The sequence below is a fragment of the Lissotriton helveticus genome, chromosome 6, assembly GCF_964261635.1.
Source record: "Lissotriton helveticus chromosome 6, aLisHel1.1, whole genome shotgun sequence".
Lineage (NCBI taxonomy): Eukaryota > Metazoa > Chordata > Amphibia > Caudata > Salamandridae > Lissotriton > Lissotriton helveticus.
Genome location: NC_136067.1, coordinates 1,892,363,145 through 1,892,385,128, shown reverse-complemented (window position 1 = coordinate 1,892,385,128; position 21,984 = coordinate 1,892,363,145). Strand labels below are relative to the sequence as shown.

Sequence of the window (21,984 nt, the reverse complement as noted above, 5' to 3'; positions counted from 1 at the left end):
GTTAGTAATTTTCCTTTGATTAACTCAGTCTTGATGTACACATCTCAGTTATTCTCACTTGATGCCATAATATTTGTATTACATACCTTCATATGCCCAATGCATTTCGGGCTGTGGCCCTTCATCAGGGCCTTATTTCTGCAACATAAAAGAAACTTAAGTGCAGTACTAAAAAAAGTTACACATAAAATTCGTCAAAATTATAGATGGTGCCATGCTTGAGAAAAAATTGAACATCTTAACATCCGATTGGCGCTGGTGATAATAAATGAAAAACCCTTCATGCGAATTGTGATCACTTAGCGAATGCTTTCCGATAACAAGTGGAGTGAACATGTTTTAATAAAGTTTTTTTTTTAAAAATGCAGTCGAACTAATAATTGAGAAGAAATTTAAAAAGATCAAGTATAGGAAAAGTGAAGTGAACAAAAGAAGATCCCAAGAATCAAAACGAACAAGCAAAAAGTGTTGGCTCTATAGAACTTGTGCACGCGGGTGAATTCGAAACACATATATCTATTATTAGTCAGACTGCACTTTTTTCCCAAAAACGTTATTAAAACATGTTCACTCCACTTGTTATCGGAAAGCATTCGCTAAGTGATTTCAGAGAAGTCTCATAGGCCTCCCAATCAGAGAATGAAGTACTTTGGGGCTTGGTTCAATACTAATCTGGGAAAGGTATTTCTTCCAATACCCTAAAGAGGGTAATGGAAGAAAACCCTGCCCGTGTTGATTTAAAAGAATTGTGTTAAGGTACCAGTGAGAGAATGGCTTCTGGCCCAAGGAGATATGGTAATTAAACAAACATAACATGTTCTCATTTTCCTCTGGGCTAATTGGTGATTCTCACTTCTTCTTTTCTTTTTGTGATTTCTTGTAAGCAGTCAAGGTGTTCATCATATCTTGGGCAAGGATTTATTTGGGCAAAGAGGTCTCTTATATTCTACAAAATTGGATTTCGATTTGGAGACTCTCAAACCAATGACTTGGAACCTTGAAGATTAATTGACCTGATAGCTAATTCCCTCTATTCTGAACAGCGGGCTTGGTTTACTCTCTCTCCCATATCTGATAATCCTGATAAGGATTACCAGCAGTATGGGTTGAGCAACTTTCCATGCATCCATTAGTTCTTTCCAGTTGGAGGACTGAAGACATCAAATTTGTGATGGAGTAACCCATCCCCCACACTCTAAATCAGGCATTTTAAATGTATTAAGACCAAAGCCAAGAATGTTTTTTCTACTTGGGATCTTCTGTCGGTTTTATCTAGTTTACAGAACCTAGCTTTGAACTGGGGCGGTTTCATAAATGTGCATAGGCTTAAATGCTTTCTTTTTGATGGCGATTACGATACCTACAAAGTTAGAGAATAAGGAGCCAGATGTACTAAGCACTGGTCACAATTTGCGACCAGTATTTATGTGACCAGTGTGGAATTTTCCAATCTGACCCATGTACTAATAAGTCAGTTCGGAAATTACTGATTCCGAGTGGGTCTCAGTTCGACCTACCTCATGAATATTAATGAGGTAGGTTGTAAAATGCGACTAACTTGGAATGGTAGCCATCACCAGCATGGTAGCCTGCTTCGGCCAGCAAAACACCATGTCTGTGATTGTTTTTAAATAAAACAATGTTTTAAAAATGCAACCTGTTTTCCTTAAATGAAAACGGGATGCGTTTAAAAGAAATGAACCATGTAAGTTTCATTTTTGAGGAGTAGACGGTGGTCCATTGGACCATTGCCTTCTCTGAAGAAAAACAATTTTCAACATACACAAAGAGGGAGTGATCCTCAGCGGACCCCTTCCAGTTTGCAAAAACAATGTTTTATTTTACATTTGCTGGCTCTGAGCCAGGCAGTGGGGCGACAATCCTCCGCCATTGTGGAGGAGCCGCCACTGGTGGCAACAGCACTACACTTGGATGAGACACTAATCACCAGGGAAAAACCAAAGGTGGTGATGGACGGAGCGTTGACAATACAAACACTCACCCCCAGTCAACTGATCTGGGTTTAATCCATCACCATTCTTTAGCTCACTCCGCCACCCCAGTTCAGACATGGCCATATGCAAATCAGTCTGACCCTGTGCCTCATGGGAACAGTCCAGCCCAAACTGCCAAGCCATGTCATCCCTGGACCGGAATCAAGCTTTCCAGGACCGGTTTCTGACATTACAGCCGTCTTCAGCCGGGCTTGCTTGACTCCAGTGGCAAAGTGAGCAAGGGACTCACGTCTGGGCATACCCCGCTAACTTAGGGCGAACAAAGAAAAACCAAAGGTGGTGATGGACGGAGCGTTGACAATACGAACACTCACCCCCAGTCCACTGATCTGGGTTTAATCCATCACCGTTCTTTAGCTCACTCCGCCACGCCAGTTCAGACATGGCCATATGCAAATCAGTCTGACCCTGTGACTCATGGGAACAGTCCAGCCCGAACTGCCAAGCCATGTCTTCCCTGGACCGGAATCAAGCTTCCCAGGACCGGTTTCTGGCATTGCAGCCGTCTTCAGCCGGGCTTGCTTGATTCCAGTGGTAAAGTGAGCAAGGGACTCACGTCTGAGCATACCCCGCCAACTTAGGGCGAACAAAGAAAAACCAAAGGTGGTGATGGACGGAGCGTTGACAATACAAACACTCACCCCCAGTCAACTGATCTGGGTTTAATCCATCACCGTTCTTTAGCTCACTCCGCCACCCCAGTTCAGACATGGCCATATGCAAATCAGTCTGACCCTGTGCCTCATGGGAACAGTCCAGCCCGAACTGCCAAGCCATGTCTTCCCTGGACCGGAATCAAGCTTCCCAGGACCGGTTTCTGGCATTGCAGCCGTCTTCCGCCAGGCTTGCTTGACTCCAGTGGCAAAGTGAGCAAGGGACTCACGTCTGAGCATACCCCGCCAACTTAGGGCGAACAAAGAAAAACCAAAGGTGGTGATGGACGGAGCGTTGACAATACAAACACTCACCCCCAGTCAACTGATCTGGGTTTAATCCATCACCGTTCTTTAGCTCACTCCGCCACCCCAGTTCAGACATGGCCATATGCAAATCAGTCTGACCCTGTGCCTCATGGGAGCAGTCCAGCCCGAACTGCCAAGCCATGTCTTCCCTGGGCCGGAATCAAGCTTCCCAGGACCGGTTTCTGGCATTATAGCCGTCTTCAGCCGGGCTTGCTTGACTCCAGTGGCAAAGTGAGCAAGGGACTCACGTCTGAGCATACCCCGACAACTTAGGGCGAACAAAGAAAAACCAAAGGTGGTGATGGACGGAGCGTTGACAATACAAACACTCACCCCCAGTTAACTGATCTGGGTTTAATCCATCACCGTTCTTTAGCTCACTCCGCCACCCCAGTTCAGACATGGCCATATGCAAATCAGTCTGACCCTGTGCCTCATGGGAACAGTCCAGCCCGAACTGCCAAGCCATGTCTTCCCTGGACCGGAATCAAGCTTCCCAGGACCGGTTTCTGGCATTACAGCTGTCTTCAGCCGGGCTTGCTTGACTCCAGTGGCAAAGTGAGCAGGGGACTCACGTCTGAGCATACCCCGCCAACTTAGGGCGAATAAAGAAAAACCAAAGGTGGTGATGGACGGAGCGTTGACAATACAAACACTCACCCCCAGTCAACTGATCTGGGTTTAATCCATTACCGTTCTTTAGCTCACTCCGCCACCCCAGTTCAGACATGGCCATATGCAAATCAGTCTGACCCTGTGCCTCATGGGAACAGTCCAGCCCGAACTGCCAAGCCATGTCTTCCCTGGACCGGAATCAAGCTTCCCAGGACCGGTTTCTGACATTACAGCCGTCTTCAGCCGGGCTTGCTTGACTCCAGTGGCAAAGTGAGCAAGGGACTCACGTCTGAGCATACCTCGCCAACTTAAGGCGAACAAAGAAAAACCAAAGGTGGTGATGGTCGGAGCGTTGACAATACAAACACTCACCGCCAGTCAACTGATCTGGGTTTAATCCACCACCGTTCTTTAGCTCACTCCGCCACGCCAGTTCAGACATGGCCATATGCAAATCAGTCTGACCCTGTGCCTCATGGGAACAGTCCAGCCCGAACTGCCAAGCCATGTCTTACCTGGACCGGAATCAAGCTTCCCAGGACCGGTTTCTGGCATTACAGCCGTCTTCAGCCGGGCTTGCTTGACTCCAGTGGCAAAGTGAGCAAGGGACTCACGTCTGGGCATACCCCGCCAACTTAGGGCGAACAAAGAAAAACCAAAGGTGGTGATGGACGGAGCGTTGACAATACAAACACTAACCCCCAGTCAACCGATCTGGGTTTAATCCATCACCGTTCTTTAGCTCACTCTGCCACCCCAGTTCAGACATGGCCATATGCAAATCAGTCTGACCCTGTGCCTCATGGGAACAGTCCAGCCCGAACTGCCAAGCCATGTCTTCCCTGGACCGGAATCAAGCTTCCCAGGACCAGTTTCTGGCATTACAGCCGTCTTCAGTCGGGCTTGCTTGACTCCAGTGGCAAAGTGAGCAAGGGACTCACGTCTGAGCATACCCCGCCAACTTAGGGTGAACAAAGAAAAACCAAAGGTGGTGATGGACGGAGCGTTGACAATACAAACACTCACCCCCAGTCAACTGATCTGGGTTTAATCCATCACCGTTCTTTAGCTCACTCCGCCACCCCAGTTCAGACATGGCCATATGCAAATCAGTCTGACCCTGTGCCTCATGGGAACAGTCCAGCCCGAACTGCCAAGCCATGTCTTCCCTGTACCGGAATCAAGCTTCCCAGGACCGGTTTCTGGCATTACAGCCGTCTTCAGCCGGGCTTGCTTGACTCCAGTGGCAAAGTGAGCAAGGGACTCACGTCTGAGCATACCCCGCCAACTTAGGGCGAACAAAGAAAAATCAAAGGTGGTGATGGACGGAGCGTTGACAATACAAACACTCACCCCCAGTCAACTGATCTGGGTTTAATCCATCACCGTTCTGTAGCTCACTCCGCCACCCCAGTTTAGACATGGCCATATGCAAATCAGTCTGACCCTGTGCCTCATGGGAACAGTCCAGCCCGAACTGCCAAGCCATGTCTTCCCTGGACCGGAATCAAGCTTCCCAGGACCGGTTTCTGGCATTACAGCCGTCTTCAGCCGGGCTTGCTTGACTCCAGTGGCAAAGTGAGCAAGGGACTCACGTCTGAGCATACCCCGCCAACTTAGGGCGAACAAAGAAAAACCAAAGGTGGTGATGGACGGAGCGTTGACAATACAAACACTCACCCCCAGTCAACTGATCTGGGTTTAATCCATCACCGTTCTTTAGCTCACTCCGCCACCCCAGTTCAGACATGGCCATATGCAAATCAGTCTGACCCTGTGCCTCATGGGAACAGTCCAGCCCGAACGGCCAAGCCATGTCTTCCCTGGACCGGAATGAAGCTTCCCAGGACCGGTTTCTGGCATTACAGCCGTCTTCAGCCGGGCTTGCCTGACTCCAGTGGCAAAGTGAGCAAGGGACTCACGTCTGAGCATAGCCCGCCAACTTAGGGCGAACAAAGAAAAATCAAAGGTGGTGATGGACGAAGCGTTGACAATATAAACACTCACCCCCAGTCAACTGATCTGGGTTTAATCCATCACCGTTCTTTAGCTCACTCCGCCACCTCAGTTCAGACATGGCCATATGCAAATCAGTCTGACCCTGTGCCTCATGGGAACAGTCCAGCCCGAACTGCCAAGCCATGTCTTCCCTGGACCGGAATCAAGCTTCCCAGGACCGGTTTCTGGCATTACAGCCGTCTTCAGCCGGGCTTGCTTGACTCCAGTGGCAAAGTGAGCAAGGGACTCACGTCTGAGCATACCCTGCCAACTTAGGGCGAACAAAGAAAAACCAAAGGTGGTGATGGACGGAGCGTTGACAATACAAACACTCACCCCCAGTCAACTGATCTGGGTTTAATCCATCACCGTTCTTTAGCTCACTCCGCCATCCCAGTTCTGACATGGCCATATGCAAATCAGTCTGACCCTGTGCCTCATGGGAACAGTCCAGCCCGAACTGCCAAGCCATGTCTACCATGGACCGGAATCAAGCTTCCCAGGACCGGTTTCTGGCATTACAGCCGTCTTCAGCCGGGCTTGCTTGACTCCAGTGGCAAAGTGAGCAAGGGACTCACGCCTGAGCATACCCCGCCAACTTAGGGCGAACAAAGAAAAACCAAAGGTGGTGATGGACGGAGTGTTGACAATACAAACACTCACCCCCAGTCAACTGATCTGGGTTTAATCCATCACCGTTCTTTAGCTCACTCCGCCACCCCAGTTCAGACATGGCCATATGCAAATCAGTCTGACCCTGTGCCTCATGGGAACAGTCCAGCCCGAACTGCCAAGCCATGTCTTCCCTGGACCGGAATCAAGCTTCCCAGGACCGGTTTCTGGCATTACAGCCGTCTTCAGCCGGGCTTGCTTGACTCCAGTGGCAAAGTGAGCAAGGGACTCACGTCTGAGCATACCCCGCCAACTTAGGGCGAACAAAGAAAAAACAAAGGTGGTGATGGACGGAGCGTTGACAATACAAACACTCACCCCCAGTCAACTGATCTGGGTTTAATCCATCACTGTTCTTTAGCTCACTCCGCCACCCCAGTTCAGACATGGCCATATGCAAATCAGTCTGACCCTGTGCCTCATGGGAACAGTCCAGCCCGAACTGCCAAGCCATGTCTTCCCTGGACCGGAATCAAGCTTCCCAGGACCGGTTTCTGGCATTACAGCCGTCTTCAGCCGGGCTTGCTTGACTCCAGTGGCAAAGTGAGCAAGGGACTCACGTCTGAGCATACCCCGCCAACTTAGGGCGAACAAAGAAAAACCAAAGGTGGTGATGGACGGAGCGTTGACAATACAAACACTCACCCCCAGTCAGCTGATCTGGGTTTAATCCATCACCGTTCTAGAGCTCACTCCGCCACCCCAGTTCACACTAACCACCATGGCATGCACAGAAGCAGAACACCACAGCAAAGCCGCATGAGTCGCAGGTACGCTCTGTTTGTGACATTGTGCTTGTGTATTTATATATAGTACAGATCGTGTAGAAGTATAGAATGTTAACCTTTGGTCACACATGAACAGTACATGCCTGTTCAATAGGTTTTCTGCTGGTGGTCGTTATAGGGGTCTCGCTTTGATCTGGCACAGTTGAAGGTATTGCTCTCTTCAATCCTATGCTAATTTACAGCATGTAGAGGGTGCAGGTTTAATGGTATCTCTGGAGGCGCTCTCTGTGTTTATTGGGTTCTTTCCTCTCTCTGTTGTTCCCAATAAAGAATTTGGGTTTATCCTCCCTGTGCATAGGGAGTGAGTTACCTGTCTGCCAGTGTGGGGTCAAGTTGTGTGGTCTGGTCAATTGCACCTCAAACCCTGAGGCCCTCATTATGAGTGTGGTGGCGTGGTATCCACGGGTGGGAGCAGTCAGTGTGGTGGAATACTGCTCTGCCACACTACAAGCAGTCTGGTGTTTCTTAATCTGAACTTATTGAGGCCAAAAACAATGGATCCGGTGTATCGCGTGTAGATCCAACACTCAGTGTATCAGGTGTGGATCCAACACTCAGTGTATCGGGTGTCGATCTAACACTCAGTGTTTCGGGTGTGAATCCAACACTCAGTGCAATGGATGTTGATCCAACACTCAGTGTATCAGGGGTGGATCCAACACTCAGTGCTTCGGGTGTGGATCCAACACTCAGTGCTTTGGATGTGGATCCAACACTCAGTGCTTTGGGTGTGGATCCAGCACTCAGTGCATCGCGTGTGGATCCAACACTCAGTGTATCGTGTGTGGATCCAACACTCGGTGTATCGCGTGTTGATCCAACACTCAGTGTTTCGGTGTGGATCCAACACTCGGTGAATACGGTATGAATCCAACACTCGATGTATTGGGTGTGGATCCAACATTTGGTGTATCAGGTGTGGATCCAATACTCAGTGTATCGGGTGTGGATCCAACACTCGGTGTATCGGGTTTTGATCCAACACTCAGTGTATCGGGTGTGGAGCCAACACTCAGTGTATCGGTTGTGGATCTAACACTCAGTGTATCGGGTGTGAATCCAACACTCGGTGTATCGGGTGTGGATCCAACACTCAGTGTATCGGGTGTGGATCCAACACTCGGTGTATCGGGTTTTGATCCAACACTTAGTGTATCGGGTGTGGAGCCAACACTCAGTGTATCGGTTGTGGATCTAACACTCAGTGTATCGGGTGTGAATCCAACACTCGGTGTATCGGGTGTCGATCCAACACTCAGTGTATCGCGTGTGGATCCAACACTCAGTGTATCGGGTGTGGATCCAACACTCAGTGTATCGGGTGTGGATCCAACACTTGGTGTATTGGGTGTGGATCCAAATCCAACACTTGGTGTATTCGGTGTGGATCCAACACTCAGTGTATTGGGTGTGGATCCAACACTCAGTGTATCGGGGTGGATCCAACACTCAGTGTATCGCATGTGGATCCAACACTCAGTGTATCGGGTGTGGATCAAACACTCGGTGTATCAGGTGTGGATCCAACACTCAGTGTATCGGGTGTGGAGCCAACACTCGGTGTATCGGGTGTGGAGCAACACTTGGTGTATCGGGTGTTAATCCAACAGTCAGTGTATCGGGTGTGGATCCATCACTCTGTGTTTCGGGTGTGGATCCAACACTCAGTGTATTGGGTGTGGACCCAACACTCAGTGTATCGGGTGTGGATCCAACACTCGGTGTATTGGGTGTGGATCCAAATCCAACACTCGGTGTATTGGGTGTGGATCCAACACTCAGTATCGGGTGTGGATCCAACACTCAGTGTATCGGGGGTGGATCCAACACTGAGTGTATCGGGGGTGGATCCAACACTCAGTGCTTCGGATGTGGATCCAACACTCAGTGCTTTGGATGTGGATCCAACACTCAGTGCTTTGGGTGTGGATCCAGCACTCAGTGCATCGCGTGTGGATCCAACACTCAGTGTATCATGTGTGGATCCAACACTCAGTGTATCGCGTGTGGATCCAACACTCAGTGTTTCGGTGTGGATCCAACACTCAGTGAATATGGTGTGAATCCAACACTCGATGTATTGGGTGTGGATTCAACACTCGGTGTATCAGTTGTGGATCCAACACTCGGTGTATCGGGTGTGGATCCAACACTCAGTGTATCGGGTGTGGAGCCAACACTCAGTGTATCGGTTGTGGATCTAACACTCGGTGTATCGGGTGTGGATCCAACACTCGGTGTATCGGGTGTGGATCCAACACTCAGTGTATCGCGTGTGGATCCAACACTCGGTGTTTCAGGTGTGGATCCAACACTCAGTGTATCAGGTGTGGATCCAACACTCAGTGTATCGGGTGTGGATCCAACACTTGGTGTATTGGGTGTGGATCCAAATCCAACACTTGGTGTATTCGGTGTGGATCCAATACTCAGTGTATCGGGTGCGGATCCAACACTCAGTGTATCGGGGTGGATCCAACACTCAGTGTATCGCATGTGGATCCAACACTCAGTGTATCAGGTGTGGATCCAACTCAGTGTATCAGGTGTGGATCCAACACTCGGTGTATCAGGTGAGGATCCAACACTCGGTGTATCGGGTGTGGATCCAACACTCAGTGTATCGGGTGTGGAGCCAACACTCGGTGTATCGGGTGTGGAGCCAACACTCGGTGTATCGGGTGTTAATCCAACAGTCAGTGTATCGGGTGTGGATCCAACACTCGGTGTATCGGTTGTGGATCCAACACTCAGTGTATCGCGTGTGGATCCAACACTCTGTGTTTCGGGTGTGGATCTGACACTCAGTGTATTGGGTGTGGACCCAACACTCAGTGTATCGGGTGTAGATCCAACACTCGGTATATTGGGTGTGGATCCAAATCCAACACTCGGTGTATTGGGTGTGGATCCAACACTCAGTATCGGGTGTGGATCCAACACTCAGTGTATCGTGGGTGGATCCAACACTCAGTGTATCGGGGGTGGATCCAACACTCAGTGTATCGGGTGCAGATCCAATACTCTGGAAACTCTCGGCTGAAGAGGAGCGAGGGCTGAGGGCTTGTCTAGCCTGGCCCTGGCCACCCTTTCCGGCACCATGGCAGAGCAGCAGCCTGCTCCCCTGATGGCCCTCCCTACTCACTACCACTGCCCCAGTCTGACATTATCGCCTGCTCAGAGAAGGTGGTAAATGTCAGCAGGACAGTGCCTGGAATTTGGAAAGGCATTTAACATTTTCACCTGGTTTTCCCCGGGACTGAATAGTTATTTCTCATTCCGGAGACTCTGACTTGTAATCTATGGATGATGGTGCAGGATACAACCAGAATCCAGGGTATCGGGCGCCCATTTGGGTATCTCATTTCTAAATCTTCAATAGTGCATGACTATCAAAAACATGAGTAAGATCAGCATTTCACCACTATAAATGAACACACTTGTGTGTTGATACGAGGACATCAATCGTGATGATCCTTCCTGGTTAGCATTGCGGCAAAGCATACAAACCATGGGTGACGTAGTGCATTTTGCATCACAATTCGCCTAAAAACATTCTAAAAAGATATAAGTAATATAGACAGAATAGAAAATGAAATTTCACCTGGTCTATCACTTTTCACCCCATCAATCAATATTTCTAAATTTCACTCCTTTTCATTTTGACATCCTGTTGCTAGAAAGCAAATTCTGACAAAGTTACTGGAAGGAGGAGGGTGTAAAAATCTTGCAATGCAGCAATGCTCGGCTTACCCTTTGGTATCCATGGTCCTTCCCTACCTACCCTTGGTCTCAGGGGTATAATAGTAGCAGCAGGAACCTCTGTGTGCATTACTGTATTTTCCACTCATTGAGGGACACCTTTGATGTTGCTGGTGGTGAATGTATGTGCAATGTCATATCAGCTACTTTGGTGAATCGACATCCATGTGCTGTGGTGCATTTGAATTTTTATCCCTGCTTTGAGTTAAAGACTAGACAAATACATTCAAGTTAGGTCATTTTTGCTTAAGCAATAACATAAAACTCCATTCAGTTTCTGCTTTACTTTACTGTGTTAAGGTAAAACAATATTGAATACCCTGCACACCTCAGTGACAGATACAATTGTCTTCCCAGTGCCACAGTTGTCATCTTTAAACTTAATTCTTTCTTTTTTGATTTTTTTAATCATCCTTACTATATCAAATGCGCTGTTTCAAATATTAAAATACAACTCTACATTTTTGTGGTCTATAATGAAACCCTTCTTTAGAAATATTTTTATATCCTAGCATAAATACACAAAACAAAATTATGGAACATTAATATTCATATAATGATCATTCGAAGACTGAATATGGAGACCATATCAGTAATTGAAGGTTCTATGTCACCTCCTCATTATGAGCACGATTTCGATGTTCCGGCATAATTATCTACAACAGCTTAGTCCATTATAGATCCCAGAGAGCCAAATCTATACCAGGATAATTACTATGTAAATGAGTTTCATTAAGATTCATTGAATGTAAATTTGCCTTACGTGGGTATCCTGAAAATAGAGCATGGGTCTGTACCTATATTGGAGAACCTCTGCTACAATGTAAATTTTAATTTGATGCGCATTAACCATTGGGTACTAGAGGGATGAAGAACGGAACGATTATTGTCTCTAAGTCTGTCAATTGTTCACCTCTAGTGTTTGTTCTCCGCAGGCGATTGTTGGTTCATGGCAGCCATTGCATCTCTCACCTTGGACCAGGATATACTCTCACGCGTGGTTCCTGAAAACCAGAGCTTCCAGAAGAATTATGCAGGGATATTCCACTTCCAGGTAAAGATTAGCACAACAAGCATAATTTGTAGAATCCACGTGTGCACATAACCAGTCCCTTGCACGTAAAGTCCTTAAGACGCAACACATAAAACGTCCTGGCTTAGCCCAGCATTGAAATCCAAGTCAAACCTTTTCTTGAACAGGGGGTTACACTTTTCATGGGATAGCCATGTGATTGAAGAATTTACTGATGTCATGAAACACTTTTATTTCAGATGTTCACCTAGAGCACAGAGGATAAGTATTTATTCTATTTTGGGAATTAGTGTCCAACTTTGGTCCAGCAGGGCCATATCTATTCCACATTTTCAGGATAACCCACTTCCTTTACAAATGATTCAATGTATGTAAATTGTTTTGTGTCTCTCCGAAAACTCTGATATGGATCCAGCTCTCCAGCAACCACATTGGAAACCAATGATCTAGAATCTTTCTAAAAGATCCTAATTTGCTTAGTGCAGAAAAAAAGAGAAAAAAAGAATCTTTCTGTTGTAATACCAACTTCTTAGGTTGCAAAGACCAGTAGAGGAATAATGAAAATAGGTAAAACATGAGTGAACTCACTTCTAATTTGCAGGATATTATGAGTCTTTTCTATCTCTGGTGGGCAATGCAACTCCTGTGGAAAGTAGTAAACATGTCTCGGTTGTTGATTAACATGAGCCCTGCTTGTTGGTATCAAAATAGTTATTTAATCAGACTACAATCAGGATAGTTGTGGAGCTTTCAGGCTCCGGCAAGTACTTAATTCCTGCAATGAAACAGAAAGGTATCCACATGTAAAGAAGAAAAATACCCATCCGCTAGCAGCACTGCACTCTCTCACTTCAAGGTCTGTGTTCCTCTCTTGACCGTGCATAATGTCAACACATGACAATAGTACTTGTGCACAACAAATGTGAGTACAAGTAGAAATGGACTGTTTCATCACTGTGGGCAATTGACTCATGAGACGTTATGTACAGAGCTGCTGGGTTTGGAACTGGGAAACCATGTGAGAGACTTGGCGTCGGCTCAGCATCCAATGCTTCTTGGCCAATCACTTGGGCCCTAGTTACGATGGCGGTCAGATGAGCATCCGACCAACATCGCTACGGGATGAAGACCGCCCAACATGTAGTCGGCGGCTCCACCCGCCATATTATAATCCGATCGCCGTGGAGGTATTCGGATTCATGCAGTTAACTATTGCGGCTTGTGCTGTGGTCCGGAAAACAGCCTTATCACAAGCCACAATAGTAAAATCCATGTCTAAAAGCATCCATGCACTGTGTCCAAGGCATCATATGGTGCCTGGCACACAGTGCCCAGATGTTTGGGGGCACCGTATGTGCACCTCGGGGCCCATAGTGGAAGCCCCAAAGCCACTTTCCATCAGCCTTTTGATGGCGGTCGGACTGCCATAAAAAGGCTGTCGGAAACTGGCATCCTCACATTGTCATTGACATGTTGTCTTTGATAGATGCTCCATTGCCTTAGGAGGTATACACTGCCAGATGTTTCCCTACAAGTAAGGAATGGTCTATAGCGGTTGTTGCATAATCACAAAAATGTGAACTTTGCAAGATGTATCTCTGCCTTTTAGAGGTGGTCTTTGGGAGAACATATTTTACCATTGTGAAGTAGTCTATGGTAGATGTTTCTTATCCATTGAAAAGTGGTCTTTAGTAGATATTTTCTAACTATTGAGAATTGTTCTTTGGCATACGTTTTTTGACATTTAGAGGTGGTTTTTTGCAATGTTATTAGCCACTTGGAAGTGATTTTTGGTAGATGTTTCATTGCATTTATCTATGGTCGATTCACATTAGAGGCTGTCTTTTTTTAGATGTTCTCTTGCTATTAAGAGTAATGTTTGCTGGATGTTACTCTCAACCAGGCATAATCTTTAATAGACATTGTGTTGTAATTAACATATATTGTGTGGCAGACATATTTGCATTGTGAAGTGATCTTTGCTAACGTACCCTTGACAGTGAGAAGTGGTCTTTGGTAGATTTTTCATTGTATTTTAAGGGTGATCTTTTGGAGATGTTTTGCCAATATGAAGTGGTGTTTGGTTGAAATTTCCAGTTCATTGGATTGTGTTTTTTTTGGCAGAAGTTTCTAATCAATGGAGAGGTTGTCTTTGTTAGAAGTTCTCAATGCCATGAGATTTGCTTGTTCGTAGAAGTTTCATATCCGTTTAGAGGTGATCTGTAGTAGTTGCTTTGGTGTATTGGGTGGCTGACATTGCTAGATGTTTCTTTAACATTGAGAGATGCTGTTTGGTAGAGGTTTCCTTACCATGGAGAGGTAACATGTGTTTAGATGTTTCCTTATCAGTTTTGGAGGTCTTTCACATATGCTTACTTGTATGTGAGTGCTTTACTTTGGTAGGTATCCCTTTGTCATTGACAGTTGTTTTTGGAAGGCATATTGTTGAATTTGGAGGTCAAATTTCCTTGATGATTTCTTGCACTAAGTAGTGGATTCAAACAGTTGGGAGCATATTTACAAAACAATGTTGAAGTGACATTTTAAAAACTCAGGGATGTGCGGTATTCACAAGAATACGGCGCACCCCTGTGTTACCCCTTAGCTCTGGCAGAAAAAAAAGTCGGCCAGTGCAGGCACTCTTTGCCATGTTGCAAGGGTACCTGCACTGCAGGGACGATTGTTTATGTGCAGGAAGGGGCACCTTCCTCCACATAAACAATCAGTAATGGCGATTTTGCAAATAAAGAGGAGAAATTAATAATTTCTCCCTGTATCATTATTCTAAGGCCTGGTAGTCCATGGTGCAAGTTTGTGGCGCTGCCTCAGCCTTGTACAGCTGGGGCAGCATCAAAAAGCAATGGGTGTTGTGGTAGAACACCCACAGCAACAGCAACTGCATGCTCCTTTGCCGCAGAGTTCTGCGCTGCGGCGACTCCTCCACTAAGACAGAGGAGCATCGCCTCACTGCTCACGAGCAGTGTAAAAGAAAAAAGAATATGATAATAACTGAAGATATTATCATTTTATTTTTAGTATCATCAGGTTAGGGCGGGTGGGGCTTGGCTCCCCTGACATCGGGGGATTAGGAGTGGTTGCTGCACTCTAAACTGAGCATTACGCTTTGGCGGACTCTCTTGGGCTGGCCAAAATGTAATGCGCACTTTGCATGCTCTCCACCCAGGCTGCCTTACAGCCTGGGTGGAGGACATTCTCAGGCCCCCAGTCCCATCTGAGCGCCGAACCATGGTTCAGACCAATCAGAATGCTGCGTGCCAGGGTGCTTCCTGGAAGACAAGCGTAGGAAACACGATGTGGGAGGGATGCGGCAATCAGGTAAGTGATTTTTTTTTCTCTACCCCTCCGTCCTGCCCCGCCACCCCCATACCGGCAGCCACTGGGACTGGGGTGGAAAGGGGAATTTTTACAAGTGGCATTAAGCCACGCTAAGTGGCTTAGCGACACCTTGCAAATATGAAAAATTCTGCTACGCCACCGGCTCGTAAACAAAAGTGACACTCTGGTGGCAATAGGGATTTGTAAATATGCCCCATGGTTTCTTGCCATTGAGGTTTCCTTTACATTGGGACTGGGTGTTTTTACAGATGCATGCTTGCAGTTGAGAGGTGCACTTTGGTAAATGTGTCCTTGTCTTTGGAGATATTTTTTTTGTAAGATGTTTCTCTAAATGCTGCCACATGTAAATAACCAGGTTGCCTTACCTCTTTCAGTTCTGGCAGTATGGAGAGTGGGTAGACGTTGTCATTGATGATCGACTACCCACTAAAAATGGGGAGCTACTGTTTGTACATTCGGCAGAAGGAAATGAGTTCTGGAGTGCCCTGCTGGAGAAAGCCTATGCAAAGTAAGTATAATTTAAGGTAAAAAATAAAAACGGAACATAAGCACAAGAAGGGCTTCCAGTGTTTTTGAGACTCCCAAGAATTGAAAGTCACACTGTTTTATTGTACTTATACCTTCTGACACTTGACTGAAGTATTTTTGAAATGGTTGGCCTTTGAGACCGCTTAGCATATTGTGGCATAAGTGATGAAGTTTGGCTCTGGAAATCAAGTTCAATACCAAACCACTCTCTGTGAGTATAAAAGGCACTGGGCTACCAATATGCTGTTGTTCTAGTGAACCAAGGTTAGAGCAAATTATTTCAGCATGATATCCTGCATTGCTTAGGAGTCCACAGAGTAGAAAATCCATAGTAATGGGGCACTTTGGCTTGGACGATTCACTCAATAAGAAAGACACCCTGCCTGATTTTGGGCTTCAAATGCGGATTTAAAATCTGGTGAAGGAAACCTTGCTGTATTACTAAATTTCTGTCATGTCAACAGTGTTTTTCCCATCAAGCAGGGCCGGCTTTAGGGCAGTGAGACCGGTGCAGCCGCACTGGACGCTGACCTGTGGAAGGGGCGCCGACCTCAAAGGGGGGTGGATGCGCTGTGTTTAGCAATATCTTATGATTGGATAGAGGAGGGGGACTTTTGCCTGATGGTAGTGAGAGAATCTGACGAGGGGGTCTTTATGGCACCAAAAGTGATTGTCGCACCTGGCGCCAGCAGCGCTAAAGCCGGTCCTGCCATCAACTGTTTTAGCCATGCCAATGGTAAACGTTAGATTTTCTGCTACCACGTGTGGGCACTGGAAGTATATGCCCAGAGATGATGTTCACTGCCTGCATCTTCCTGACATGCTTGGTGTTTTTACCTGGATCTGGTCATGCAGAGTGCTCTTCCATAATCAATTGGTCTAATTACCATGCAGTGTTGCATGGTCTCAACCCCAGCAAACATGCAGGTGGAATGGTTGCCTTATCCTATCAGGCCACTTCATAATCATTTCCCTTGGTGTGGACACTGCAGCATGATGGACCTGAGGGTGGATTCAGCTGATGCTCCACCAGTGGACGGTCTGCCATTCTTCACCTTCATAAAGGGCGGTGGTACAGGCAGGAATTCCGTTCGTCTATGGTAGGATTCCTGCTACCACCCTCCTATAAACTACCTCCATATTGTTAATCATGAACAGAGAGATGAGGCATGTAAGGCACAAGTCCAACTGGTTAAAACTATTACGCCGCATTTCCCTTGACTCCTTCAGGTTACAGCTTCCTGAAAAGTCAGGAAAACACACATAAAAGACATTTTGGGCCAGGTGTTCTACTCTTCCAGATGGACTTTGAGTCTGATTGTTAAAGAGCAGATCTGAAAAAGAGAAGCCATTATTCATATGTGAGTGATTGCTCATCGGTGCATACATATCTGCACATGACATCCACATTACCCCTAGGGTGCACTGCCCCACCCTCGCTTGACTGAGACGGACGCGCAGAGAGGACACACGACGGACTAATACGTAGAGCTTTGAGTCAACTGAGAATGTGTTTCGCCTCTTAAGCTATTTATGGAACTCTGTAGTTCATCTGGGCCCTTTACTGACTTCATTATTTACAAATAATTTCCCTGCATTACGGAGTGATTTCCAACAGTGTGGAACACCTAAGATTTATCTAGTGCCATCATTCTGTCCTCAGACCTTGGAGCTAGTGGACCCGCCGATAATTTCCCACCATCCATTTGTGGTTGGTCCATGGTGCCCCACATTCAGTCCTGAGGAAGACCCCGGTGTAAGGACTTAACCAGCCTACTTGATTTGGTGGTCGAAACGTCGACATGCTTTCCTTTGTGTGCCAGTTTGGTCAACAGTTATTTATTTAACTGTGCTATTACAAACAAATGGCTGTGTTTTCATTATTTGCTTAATAGTGAGGCTGAGAAAAGCCGGGTTCTCACTGTAAATAATGGTGTGATGAGTTTAATGTCATACCCTTCCCTTTTCACTCCTTCCATCCTCACTTGATGCATAATACCTTTTCCCTTTCTTCCCCTTTTTGCGTGGGGCACTTGATTGGTACATAATTGTATATTTATATAATTGTATATAAGGAATACCTTATTTAGAAGATCTGATAAAGATCCAACCACTGATGTTGTGGAGACGCGTTTGGACCTCGGTCAAAAATGCCCTTACTCAGTCTATTGTAGCTGACACCATGGCTCTTGATCAGTCCCTAAAAGTAAAATGGCTCAGCTATGTTAGAAATTTTCTAAAAGATCTTGGTCTAGAGAATTATTATCTTCAACCAGAGACATTGGTCAACCTCCCTAAGAAGGTTTTAAAGAATCTAGCTCTCAGTCACCTAGAGACACTGAGACTGATGTCCGAGGTGCGAAAACCTTCGGTTTTGCATGCAAACATGGTCCAGATAACACATTCCATCCAGCCGTACCTAACTCTCCAGCTCTCTACATACGAGAGGATGTTGTTAACAAGATTCAGATTGGACACTTTCTTTAGATTGGTGACATTCCCAGAAAGTAATAGTTGGGACCAAATTCTCCCTTTATGTCCTTGCGATGGGGAATCGAAACAAACAAACATACATGTTATCATGTTTTGTAAATTTTATCACCAACACAGGAGAATCTGGATTTTACCAACATTGAGGCGATGGGTTTCTAGGCAATACCGCCCTGCAATGCTTAGTCTACAAATGCTTGACTCTGAACATGTTTGCTACATCGTCTTAAATTTACTGAAATGTATTAGGAAACATAGAAGAAATCTCTAAAAAAATAACCTGGAATCAGTTTTAACTTAATTAACTGAAATGACCACGTGAATGTTTTTGTATGAATTTCTTTGGAATAATGAACTGTAAATTATAGGTTTGTGTAAATAAGTGTAAATGTAATTTTTAAATGCTCCTTTTATGGTCTTTCCATGTGAAAAGCCGAATAAAGAAATTTTTATATAATTGTATATTTTTTGTTGATATATGAACCTTTGTGCAAAGTGAATAAATAACGTTGCATTTTGAATTTCGGAATACTATTGCATCAAGTTTCTATTTACTCCTAAATAAGTGTCCTATTTAGAATTGTTCCACTGGGATCAGCTTCCCTATTGTACCACTTTGCACAGCAGCCCACCCTCGCGTGCCTGCATCGTGTGACCTATTACAGCAAGAGTGCAGGTGTTCGTTAGCGCCTGCACTCAAAACAGGTTATTAGTGAAACACGGACCGGCTGTTTGAAACCAGCTGATATTTATTATTGCATAAGGGTAGCCAATGAAGATGTTAATGGTGTATTATTTATTTAAATTCTGGGAATTATTTAGCCCTCGGATACTAAAAGCATGTGCAGTGCAGGAACAAGTTACTTTGGCTCAAAAGTAGTGGATTGCTTCTCTAGCCTGCATTTATGCCAAGTCAATCTTCCTCAATGGAATGCACATGAACAGGTCCCTAGACAGCTTCTGGTTAGATTATGCAAATTCACTGTACCTGAGCCTTTCAAAGGGGGCTATTCTAAAACTACAAATACCTCAAAATGCTGGGGTCAAATAGACAATACAGGTAACATTAGGGTATAATGTGTCAGAGGACAAAATAAAGCTACTCTGGCTCTGATGAAACAGATTGAATTCAGGTGCCTTTCAATTCTCTCTCAGTTCTCTCACGGATTAGCTGCTGACTAACTACAGCCCTGAGCCCTTGTTTACTTCTGTTCTATACATTTTAGTTATGGAGGCCACTGTAAGTGGTGCTGATGACATGTAGATAAAAAGATGAAGTAACAACTGGAAATGTTTATATTTAAAGAGCGAGAACACCTGTGTGCTAGGCAGAGCATGGGGGTATTGGGATTGGGTGGGTTTACGCTGCCATGAACTAGATATGGGTTAACAGGTGTGAGAGATGGTAAAGAAGGAACAGTAAGGAAGACTCTTATCTATGTCAGATTTACCAAATGAAAAAGCTGCCCAATTTAGGACATATTTATGATAAAGCATAAGAAAGTTAACGATCCATGGTGTTTCTGTTTATTCACAGGTTGAACGGATCCTACGAAGCATTGTCAGGAGGCTCTACTGCTGAGGGGTTCGAGGATCTAACAGGAGGAATCTCAGAATTCTATGATTTAAAGAAGGCTCCAACTAACCTGTTTCAGATCCTACAGAAAGCCCTGAAAGCAGAGTCTTTAATTGGCTGTTCTATTGATGTGAGTCACTGCCCCTTCTGTGCCCTCTCATAATCAGTGGTTGAATCGAAAAGAGATGTTCCATGATGTTTGTGTTTTATTATATCTAGAGCTCCCAATACAAGCAGGGACAACGTTTGGTCTTAAATAGTTCCATTTGGAAGGTTCCCTTGTACTAAAGATTTGGTCACTTTGATAGATCATTCGTTTCTGAGCTCTCCCTTTCACCCCATAGTACATACATACATATACCACAGGCATATTGACACTTGAGAGGGCTGTGCCGCATAATGCCACTCTCCATCAGGGCATCAATCAATACTATACTGTGAGTATTTAATAAATGTCACTGTTGTACTATTATCTGCCTGGATACTCCACTGACTAACGTTGCTCACACAACAACAATCCTGTGACTGATAATCACTGAAACACAGATGACCAAATGTAAATCTTACTGACAAAGAAAAAGATATTCTCAAAGCAGTAACTGACTTGTGATACTGGGAGGCAGTCCTATTGGCTTAGCCAATGATTCCCTGTGCCCAGCCCCAGATGAACACTGTGCATGCACAGACACTGGCAAACTTCTTGTGATAATTTTTATAAAAGCTTCAAAAACACCATCAGTCCAAGATGGCTGTCTAGCATGTGTATGCATGGTGGCTGTAGCATCGCGCTACATATAATCACAGACACTGATTATGATTTGACTGGAGCTTTATTAAGTACAGCCAGTATCAACCCTGTCCCTAGTCTAACTGTCCTAGTTCCTGTCCCTGGTTCCTCCCGTTCCTGCTCCTCCCTTTCACTCCAGCCCCAACCACTAGACTACATCCCACAATCTCACATCTCCCCCTTTCTTAACAAAATGAACTTAATTTCCACAATGTTCGCAATTCTTCAATCAGCCGCACAGGTCGGAGGACGGCCTGTTCTTCAAGCATCAGTAGTGTCGAATCAGTGGTGGACCTAGTTTTGGTCGATCTTTCTGTCGTCTTAACTAGGTCATCCTTGACTACGGGATTGCACTTTTGAGGACGCAGACCATTGCATGTGTGTTGCTTATTCTTCAGATCCGTGGTTGCCATGTTTCTTTCTTGTTGTGTGACTGCTACTGGCTCAGCTCGGCAATGACAGTCTGTTTTCTTTGGTGGTGCTTGTTCTATTGACGTTCGATCTCTCTCATGAATGGATGACGTTCTGGTTCTCTTCCGAGCTCCCACATGTTCGGCTACTTCCTTTTGTCTTGTCAGGTTGTGATCGGCACTGTTCTTCTGTTCACCGTCGGTCTCGCCAGACGTTAACGTACTGTCTGAAATGGGTGTCCTGGTTTGATTCTTGGACTCACTTGCCGCCTCTGTTTGTCTCACCCACTCGTGTTCGCGATTGGTGTACCCCTTGGTCATCCGGGCATGTACCTGTTTTTCTCTCAGCCGGTGACGATCTATCTCTTTCACCACATCTGGTCTTCCTTGCAGGGTGACAGGATGGTTCTTTTCCACCTGGTAGGTGCTGTCCCATCTCTTTGTTTTCCTTCTGTCAGTACTTTGAGTCAGCCTCGCTGACCCCATCAGGGGTGATGGTATGTTACCCATGTCTTGATATGGCGATGACTGACATGACATGTTGTCTTTTGGTTCGATTGTGCGTTCGGGTGATTGAGGCCATGGACGTGGTCGGGACCTATGACTTTGTTGACCCGAGTGATTGGACAGACATGCTTTCCCAGTCGGAGGGGTCGTTCGCTGATTCCCTTTGAGAATACTCCTTTGGGGTTGTCTTGACTGGTAAGTTTCTTGCATTGGTAGTCTGTGATGATATGCTTCTGGAGTCAGAGCTATCTGTAGGACATTCCTTTGGGTATGTCTCTTTACGTGTCTTCTGTGTTGTTGCTGTGGAAAGGTTGTTTGCTAACCACGCGTTTACTTCTTTAGTTTGATCTTGGAACATTTGGTCTCTGCCCCTCTCACGTGACATCACTTGTCTCTTCTCTGTTTTCTCGTCGTCATGACTGTCTCGAGTGCACATGCCTCTCCCTTTTCGGTGTCCGAGGGGCTTACCACTCCTCATGTGGTC

At 45.8% G+C, this 21,984-nt stretch overlaps 1 protein-coding gene across 1 annotated transcript in view; it reads left to right on the top strand.

The window, feature by feature from the left end:
* CAPN8 (calpain 8) overlaps nt 1–21,984 on the top strand; it is a 197,606-nt gene that overhangs the window by 59,051 nt on the left and 116,571 nt on the right. The window contains exons 3-5 of the mRNA XM_078649840.1: nt 11,748–11,866; nt 15,577–15,710; nt 19,758–19,926. Of these exons, the coding sequence (XP_078505966.1) occupies nt 11,748–11,866; nt 15,577–15,710; nt 19,758–19,926 (422 nt within the window). The remainder of the gene's footprint in view (nt 1–11,747; nt 11,867–15,576; nt 15,711–19,757; nt 19,927–21,984) is intronic.